The sequence below is a fragment of the Limulus polyphemus genome, unplaced genomic scaffold (genome assembly GCF_000517525.1).
Source record: "Limulus polyphemus unplaced genomic scaffold, Limulus_polyphemus-2.1.2 Scaffold4466, whole genome shotgun sequence".
NCBI classification, from domain to species: domain Eukaryota; kingdom Metazoa; phylum Arthropoda; class Merostomata; order Xiphosura; family Limulidae; genus Limulus; species Limulus polyphemus.
Window position 1 is genome coordinate 78,471 of NW_013670076.1, and position 10,050 is coordinate 88,520.

General features: G+C 30.9%; 2 protein-coding genes across 2 annotated transcripts in view; both read right to left on the minus strand.

Moving 5' to 3' along the window:
* Positions 1 to 8,855, minus strand: part of LOC106471196 (ATP-binding cassette sub-family C member 9-like) — a 19,822-nt gene extending 10,967 nt beyond the window's left edge. Inside the window, exons 1-2 of the mRNA XM_022399823.1 lie at positions 8,748 to 8,855; positions 7,586 to 7,709 (exon numbers count right to left, since the gene is read on the minus strand). Of these exons, the coding sequence (XP_022255531.1) occupies positions 7,586 to 7,676 (91 nt within the window). The 5' untranslated portion in view covers positions 7,677 to 7,709; positions 8,748 to 8,855. The remainder of the gene's footprint in view (positions 1 to 7,585; positions 7,710 to 8,747) is intronic.
* A 218-nt stretch (positions 8,856 to 9,073) lies between these two features.
* The window catches only part of LOC111088801, a 3,049-nt gene continuing 2,072 nt past the window's right edge, over positions 9,074 to 10,050 (minus strand). Inside the window, exon 3 of the mRNA XM_022399820.1 lies at positions 9,074 to 9,117. Within this exon, the coding sequence (XP_022255528.1) occupies positions 9,074 to 9,117 (44 nt within the window). The remainder of the gene's footprint in view (positions 9,118 to 10,050) is intronic.

Below are 10,050 nucleotides of genomic sequence, written 5' to 3' on the forward strand. Positions count from 1 at the left end.
TGAACTCGTTTCTCAATCAGAGTTAGCTTCATATGTTTTTCTGGGTGAGGAAAGTGACTAAAGTTGTTGTTGTGTTCTCTGAACTCGTTTCTCAATCAGAGTTAGCTTCATATGTTTTTCTGGGTGAGGAAAGTGACTAAAGTTGTTGTTGTGTTCTTTGAACTCGTTTTTTACAATACAATTTCATTGGATTGATTCATTATCATTTTAGAAGAATTCTTGTCCATAAGGATGGTAATTCAGCATCTTGGGGGTAAACATAATTAAGGCGTACTACAAGTACTCGATTAGAAATACTGGCGCTATTCCACGCACTTTAAAAAATTAAAAACAGCTAAAATAGGATGAAAGAAATATATACGAGAAAGCAATGTTTTGCCCACTGTTAACCAGATGGTGCCACATTAAGTGTGGTGAAATGTCATTTTATTGAATATTTTTTCTATCCCATTTTATTTTTTTTCTGAATTTTTAATAGTACTTGATTACTCATATAGTTAGGGTATCAAAAGTAACTAGATACAAAATCAAATAGCAGGTAACTGTTATGAATTAAGGATGCTTTATACAACTTTTTTGTTCATAATCTGTGTGAAACAAATCATGTGAGCATCAAATATTAATAGAATTTACACAAAAAAAGATCATTTAGCACCAACAAACCGTACAATTTTATTTTTATTTTCCACAACAGAAAATAATTTCCCTATGTCTTCATCTGTTTTTGATGTCTTTTTTTTATTTTTGTCAGGGAAACACATGAAAGGTATATGTTTAATTTTTAACCATTTTTACACCTTCATGGTTTCCATGAAGACATTTCTGGTGCACATATACCTACCATAAAAGCATGTGCCTAATTGCACAAAATTATGGTATTTCACTATTTTTGGCACTAAAAATTATTATCCAGTAAGCTACCGGAAGTAAACATAGAGATAAAACTCTCTAAAGTTAAACCAGTTTATCTATTTAAACAGGGAGTTTACTCTCCAACAACATGGCAGTCTGATAGGCAAGAGTTTGGTTGTTGCAAGGGCAACTCAGTTGTCACGTGTGATATGTAATGCTACGTTAATTGGTAAACTAAACATTAGGCACAATCTTGATTTACTATTCTGAAGGTGTCAAAAAATCATATATACTATGAAAACATTCCATGTGTCTATCAATTTGCATTGTTCAAATGTTTCGTGTAGAGTTAAGTGCCTAGTGTTTTGGTTTTCTTTGGACATTTGTTCCCTATCTCCTGTACATAAAGTGAAATGTGACTCATCAGACTACATCACATGATTTGCTTGTGTTTTTGTATTCCACATTTGGATGTTCATCTGTCATCAGAGTCCATCAACAAGAAGTATGCCAATAGGAAAACTGTGATCACAAAGTGCTGATTAACAGACAAGATGATTAGAGAGAACATGATGCCACATCATTTCCTTACTGACTAATGTCTCCAATACTAGTCAGGATTCAATCGCCTCCAAAATCACCACGTTTATAAAAACTTTCCTTAAATTAGAGCTACACAATTTATTTATATACATTAACTAAACAAAATGTCATAATATTTACAAACGTTTTTGTCTGACTTTCCAAGGAAAATTCAAGATTTTCCAGACCTGAGCACGTGTGTGAATATTACCCATACTAATATTACAAACTTTCTTCAAAATTTTACCTAGTTAACACTACTCCAGCTTGTAATCTAGTTAAAAAGAGTAATAAAAACTTTACTTCAGATTACAGCACTCCAAAAACAAAAAGATTTTCAAACAAGAATATTGCAACATGATTGTAGACAACAGGATGTTATAGTTTTATTTATATGGTGGATTAAGAATTCTTGGGGCTATGGGCATGAAGAACATTGTGCATCCCCCCATTAAATCACAAACACGAAACTTTCTGATCAATGACAAAGCAAGGATTTCTCCAAGTAACATAATAATATGTACTCATTTAGCAGGAATGTCATTATCAAAGACAGTTTCTTTGACATTTTCTGGTCTGATTAGCTTGATCAAATATGATCAGTATTATGCCTTTTCCTAGTTGTTCAAGTCACCTATTTTCTCTGTAAATTATATCTTTAGAATTCCTGTAAAGGCAATTTTCAATATGATCTAACTTACAAAATGACACAAGTAACAACACATATTACCGGGACGTTTTCTCGAATCATACGTGATCTTACTCAATATGATTTGGCTAAAAATGTTCACATGTGATACATTGAGGAACTTTTTGTTTGGGAATATCTTAACATTTTGTAAAGGCAATGTAGGAGACTCCAAAATAAAACAATAACGTCTCTTAATTAGTATATTATGTCTATCTCACCTCATAGGACAACGCACAATGTTATTCAGCATGCTTGCATGTAAGGTTCGTTCAGCCATCAAGGATGTCAACTGGGCTGCAAGGTTGGTAATCAAAGACAGAATAATGCTTACTCCAGACAAAGCTGCATAACCAACCATGTAATATTGCACGTCTGTATTCTGTTTTCAAGGTTATAAGAAGAACAAATATAAACAAGTATTTACTACAAAATGGGAGATGAGAATAAGACTTTAATGAAACAATACAGCTGTGTAACAGATCTAAAGAAATTATCAATTGTATACTAACAGCTGATGAATTAGCTCATAATACTATGAAAATCTTTAACCAGATCAGGAAATGTCTGAAGTAGTTTCAATTAGTGTAGAAAAACTAAATACTGAACTAAAAAAGATTGTAATATAGAAAAAAAATTTTATTTTTTTATAAGATTGATATCAAGGCATATAACAAAGAAAAAGTTTTATGTTGTACAAAGCTGTGAACGAGTATGTATTTTACTGTAAGTACAATTCCTCGAAGCTGGGTTTTATTAGTTGTTTTGATTAATAATAAATAGACTCAACTTTAAAAGCTGTTGTAAAACACAAATAATAAAACATGTTTCTTAATCAGGTTTTTTGACACAACTCCTGTAGGCAGAATTTTGAATCGTTTTTCTACAGATATGAACACCATAGACAAGGTACGGTGGTTTTTGTTGACGTAACAGTAACGTAGTTGTCATTGGGAATGTTTGAAAATAAGTGTAACCACAATGAAAACAAGAGAATGATAAACAAGAAGGATGGACAATGATGTTAATTTATTGATTGAAATTCACAGAAAACCACTAACTTGTTGTTTCAAAAATAAATGACACCTTTTAAAATAATCTAAAATAATTATCTATAAGGATGTAAATCATTTATTCTAATTTGATTTTAAAATAAGAATTACTGGACTTGGTATTGTTAATATGAAATAAATTCATTAATTAAATTGTACACATTTGGTCATAGCCAGTTTTACTTACAAGCGCTATTCCCAACCAGCAGTTTGCACAGTTGACCATTAAGAATGCAAGGTTGTTTGTATTGATGAAGTTTGTCAAGATTTCAAAAAACCTCTTTTCATCCCTAAAAATATAAACAGGAAAATAAAAATAATAACAATGTTATTTTTATTAGATGTAACTGAATTAAATAAAAATATATATTATACTGTTTCATACACTAATTATTCCAAATATTTCATTGGAGATTTTTAAACAATATTTCTTGTTCAACAGTAAAAACAAACAACATATACATTCACACATTAAGAAGTAATGTTTTTCACACATTTATCACATTATTCGCTAACTTTAAATTCCTGTACTGGAGTCCTTACGAAGCTATATAACACCTTTCAGGAACATAGCATTGGAAATAATAAACAATCTTGTAAAAGAAAACTACAATGTGTATTTAAATGAGGTTTAAAATTCTTCATAAATATATATACTGTGGTCAACATATTGACGCAGAGATAATTAAAACAAATACAACTGAATGAATGCATTTAAACAAACCAAAAATAAATATTCTTATTTGAAAAAAGCCTGAAAACCTTTTCTCACCTTTATATTAATTCCATGCAAGAAGTCTAAAACATAATCAAGTACTTTTTCTGTTGTTAATCTAACTTTAAAAAACAAAGCAAATACATGTGTAAGGTGAAACGATACGCTTGTTGAAATGAACAACTTACAATGCTTTACCAATAAAACATAACGAAGTAAAAGTAAATAAAATCATAAACAAACTTTGTTCATGGTGATTAGGTCTTTGTTTAAAGGCTCTGAATGTCAAACCTTTACATTTACACAAAAATAAACTTTGTTCATGGTGATTAGGTCTTTGTTTAAAGGCTCTGAATGTCAAACCTTTACATTTACACAAAAATAAACTTTGTTCATGGTGATTAGGTCTTTGTTTAAAGGCTCTGAATGTCAAATATTTACATTTAAGAAAACAATATTTTAATTATTCTCTTAATTATTAATATAGCAATAAAAGATCAATGAAACTGTGTGATTCTGTAAAATATTACTTTAAGAATAACAACTCTGTGACTAATAGATTTGCAGTTTAAATCTCAGATTTTTGGAAAGGATCCGAGTCGAAGTACAATTTCCATTTGTAAATAGTTTTATAATGTTTGATGTAAAACAAAGCAAGATATAGACTGTATTAAACATAATACTATACAATGTTTTGATGAAGTTGAGTAAAATTATTTTAAATCGTATGCTAAACGTTATCCATATCCACAAATAGAAAACCCTAATGCACTTTAATTTAATCAAAGATTTATTTCATGTTATCTTTTACAACGTAAAATATGTGAATATTTATGAAATTACAATGACTACGTGTATACAATAATTTTGCAAGAGAAACGAACAAATACACACCTGAAAGCTCGTATTGTTGACAGACCATTGAGTGTTTCTGAGAAATGGGAAAAGATAGGAGATTTTGTAACACTATCAAGCCGTTGTAACTCCCTGGAAAAAAAAAAAGAACAAATATATATATATATATTATTTATATAGCATTTGTTCTGAAAAGCTAGGGTACAACTATCATTTGAATTATTTTATTATCTATTGTTTTGGCTTACACGACACTTTGTTACCCCTGAAACAAATGTAAGTTCCTAGATGTAAAGAAATTGTATTTTTTACACAACAAAAGGGTATGGCTTAAATATATCCGCCTTCAAAATTTGAAATCAGTTACACGTACCCGATAAATGTCCACAGATGTTTAAACAAGTAAATTCTTGAACTCAATTCATGATTATCATGAATCCTACGAAGGATCACAAAGTAGGAAACAAGATCTAAAAGCTCGAACACCTTCATGTGGTAAATATCTTAGCTCATTACGATAAAAAGTTTCCTTATGACAGTACAAGGGTTATTTAAAGCTGCAAAATATGTAGCTACTAAAGCCTATTATCTTTGATATTCATAAATGAGCAAAAACACATGCACATGAAGATCGCTCACACTTTAGAATAATTGTTCTTAAAAAAATAACAAAAAAAAATGGTAACAGTTTTACAATTCTTGCAAATGAATTGAGTGTTTTCCTACATAACTGAAATTACGTCCTGGTGCCTGTAAAATATTTTTTTTTCTTTTCAGAAAATATTTTAAAACCGTATTAACATAATTACCTAGAAGTGAAGCGAAAGAAATGCTGCAAGTAGTAATACACTCCAACAATAGGGAAAACAGCAAAAATAAACATTGGGTTGACAATAACATCAACAACAATGGCTGAAATACACAGAAGCAAGAAACGTAGAAGAATTGGCAGAGTCACAGGAAGTTTCTGAAAATACAAACCAAAATAACAATCAAAATAACAGGCTATAAAACAATTCTTCTTTTAAAGTGGATTTAAGCAGCGCAGTAACACGAATAATGAGTTGCCTGTTGTATTGGTTGATTTCGTTGTTTTGAAATCAAGAAAAATGGCAAGCCCAAAGAAAATTCAGTCTGCAAAACAATTCCTGTCCAATGTCACACTGACTTAAGGTTTAGATTACAAATGAAGCTAACTTACAAAGAAAGACTGAAGAGAACAAAAATAAATTCATATTAAAAAAGGCTAACCATTTTAAGTACAATAAAATAGAACAAATTCTTAAACTTTTAAAATCTATAACCGGAGATATGACTATAACTATGTAAAATGGATATTTGTACTCATTATATTTAAGGAAGTAGTTAACTCTGATTGGAAGTTAATATAAATTTATAGTTCCTGGTCAATTTTAATCAATCTACATGATCTTTTCTGAGGATCCAATCCCAAGTAAAGCTTAATACCTCATTTAATTCATCAATAATATTTTGATTGTTGCTGTTGAACAGATTTTGTATGAACACTATATTTCTAAAACAACTGTTGAATATGAAAATATTTGTGGTCTAGCATGGCTTGGTGGTTAAAGTGCTCGACTCACAATCTACGGATCACAGGTTTGAATCCCCATCACCAAACATGCTTGCCCTTTCAGTCATGGGGGGATGTTTTATTGTGACAGTCAATCCCACTATTCATTGGTGGATGGTGTTGACTAGCTGACTTCTCTTTAATCTTTTATTGCTAAATTAGGGACAGCTAGTGCATATAGCCCTCAAGTAGCTTTGTCCATAACCTAGGGGGTGGGAAGAGCATGTACCATCCCACTTTGAATATTAATTTGACAAATAAAATTTCTTGCCTTGTTTTGTTGTTAATTCTTTCTTACACTTTCCCCTCCTTTTGAACCAAGTTAGGCATATGTATATACACATATTTATGTACTATGAATGTTGTATACACATATTTATGTACTATGAATGTTGTATACACATATTTATGTACTATGAATGTTGTATACACATATTTATGTACTATGAATGTTGTATACACATATTTATGCACTATGAATGTTATATACATGTTTAATGAATTGTTGAATAGTTTTTTCTTTTAATTCACAGTAGGTGCCCTAGCAACAGAAATAAGTAATTTGGTCCTACATCGTGTTTCTTTCCTACATCACAGAGTGTCTCAAAAATCGCTTGCCTCTGTAACGATATGAATATCAACACTGCTTTTATTGTTTCTTTGCAGATCTTTTGGATAAAGGCACTAAAGAAAAATTGGAGGTGATCTGGACTAAATGTCTTCGGTACTATATCAATTTTAAGGGTGGACATTCTGAAAACATTATAGACGTTCAGTGTAAAGCAGTGATTTTTTTGGGATATCCCGTAGATCTGTACTGTGATCTGGATTAGTAAAACATTTTCGTGTGTGTTCTACAATCATCTTATGCAATAACTAGAAGAACGTCTCGAAATTCAACAAAATATATAGAGTTGTGGTGTTTCAAGCCATGGTATAAAACTAAGACCTACTGAATTGCCATTAGAAAAGTCGATTATAAAACCTTTCTTGTAAGCAACATTTTCAATAATTACTCCTTCTAGGACAAATTTTTAACCAACTGAATGACCGTGATCTAGATAGGTCTATGTAGATCCAACCATTACAAAAAGTCTGGCTCAGCTAAGTGCAACCCTGACGGAGAGACAGTCATCTGTTTTCTCAAATTATATTGCTGTAAAATTGTTAATAACATGGAATTACAAGAAATAAAATAATCAAGGTACGTGTTGTGGTACATCAAATGTAGAAAAGTGAAACCCCACCTGCGTCTTCTTCCCCATAACTCTCAGTCGGTAACCGGGAATACCCGTCCACTCGTTCCACTGCCGACATGTACATTTCAACGCTGGCCATGTTACGTACCACCCAGTTTAAATAGATGGGAACCTGACATCATGCAAAACATGGAACGATTTCCATCAATATGTTTCACTTTTAAAATAACAAAAAATACTTTCTATAAACTCTTAATTAATCTTGTGTACTTTAGTATGCACAGGTACTATTCAAAAATACAATACTCATGAAATGCTATGTAAGTTATTAAAACTCATACAGATTTGACTATATTTCTTTTAACAGAAAAGACTTTGGCCATAATAAATATTTTCATTATAACATAAAACAGTTATATAAAGAAACACTTTCTCAAAATTTCATACAGAGTTTCATATAGATATTATATGAACCGTTATGACACCCTCTATTAGCTATTGTACTATGAATAATGAAAACAATGATTATTATTTTAGAAGCAATACTCAACAATACTGTTACTTTAGAAAGAACACTCAACAATAATGTTACTTTAGAAAGAACACTCAACAATAATGTTGCCTTAGACACAATACTCAACAATAATGTTACCTTAGACACAATACTCAACAATAATGTTACCTTAGACACAATACTCAACAATAATGTTACCTTACAAACAATAATCATCAAATTGTTAAAGGTTTATCACCAGAGGTGAAACTGAAAAGAGAATCTGTGACATAGAGGCCTAATGTTTTCTTTGGTAGGCCGTATCCTCTACTGTGGACTGTAGTTTCACCTATTCAAGGCTCATCATCACAGATTGGGTCAGCAAACCAAAGAAATACAGTTAGGCCTCTTATAATAGTGAAGTGTATATAATAGTTATGGGATTTTGAATCCATTTTACTTTACCATGTAGTAACCTAAATTAATTTAGATATGTGAATGTTATAACCTTTTTGTCAAACTCAATATTCGGTAGTAAACAGTGGACCAACTGTTTAATGATTGTATATATATACATATAGCTCAACTATACAAATATTATGTTAATTTAGATATGGTACTCAACTATAATGGTACAATTTTAGAAATGTTCTTGGAATTTTAAAAATTATACATACAGAAATATATCCTTTCATCTTTTCGCAAACTAAGACTTACAAGAAGAGTGTAGTTCAAGGCTAATCCCAGAAACGCAGGAGTCACATAACCGTAAATAGCAATCGTTAATGTTGACACTGTGGCTATGAACAAGATGATCCCACCAAGATAATCCTTTAAAAGATAAAAGATATTAAGTAAAATAAAATATGGTCACATATAACTCCTATGTTTCTAGATATTCCCCAACAGTCATGGATTGAAGTAGTGTTTTTCAATATAAGACTAGTGAAGGTTTTATGCTATGCAACATAGTTATATATATTAAAAGGTAGCACTAGCTCAATAAAAGTTCTGTTTATTAAATATGCAATCAACAGAAATCATTAGGAGTTTTGTTTCCTCTTAAAACTGATCCAGATAATAAAGGCTAAGACAAAAAAAAATCAGTAGTAAACTGAAACATTGTATCAAGCTTCTTTATAAATCAAAGTAATAATAAAATACATGCAAGTTCTTGCAAATATTTTCAGTTTAGTTTGTTTTAAATTTCATGCAAAGCTACACGATGGCTATCTGCACTAGCCGTCCCTAATTTATCAGTGAAAGACTAGAGAGAAGACATCTAGTCATCATCACCCACCACCAACTCTTGGGCTACTATTTTATCAACGAATAGTGGAACTGACCTTTACATTATAATGTCCTCACAGCTAAAAGAGCAAACATGTTTGGTGGAATGTGGATTCAAACCCATGACCCGCAGATTGCTAGATGAGCGCCCTAGCCACCTGGCCATGCCAGGCTTCATTATTTGTAAAAAATGCTAGTGAGATTACAAGCTCTTTCCATGAAATTTTGTAATGTTGCAACATTCATAGTACATAAATATGTATATATAGCATTCGTAGCACATTAATATGTGTCTGTAACATTTGTAGTACATAAATATGTGTATACAACATTCGTAGCACATAAATATTTGTCTGTAACATTCGTAGTACATAAATATGTATCTAACATTCGTAGCACATTAATATGTGTCTGTAACATTTGTAGTACATAAATATGTGTATACAACATTCGTAGTACATAAATATGTATATATAACATTTGTAGTACATAAATATGTGTCTGTAACATTTGTAGTACATAAATATGTGTCTGTAACATTTGTAGTACATAAATATTTGTCTGTAACATTCGTGGCACATAAATATTTGTCTGTAACATTCGTAGTACATAAATATGTGTCTGTAACATTCGTAGCACATTAATATGTGTCTGTAACATTTGTAGCACATAAATATGTGTATGTAACATTCGTAGCACATTAATATGTGTCTGTAACATTTGTAGCACA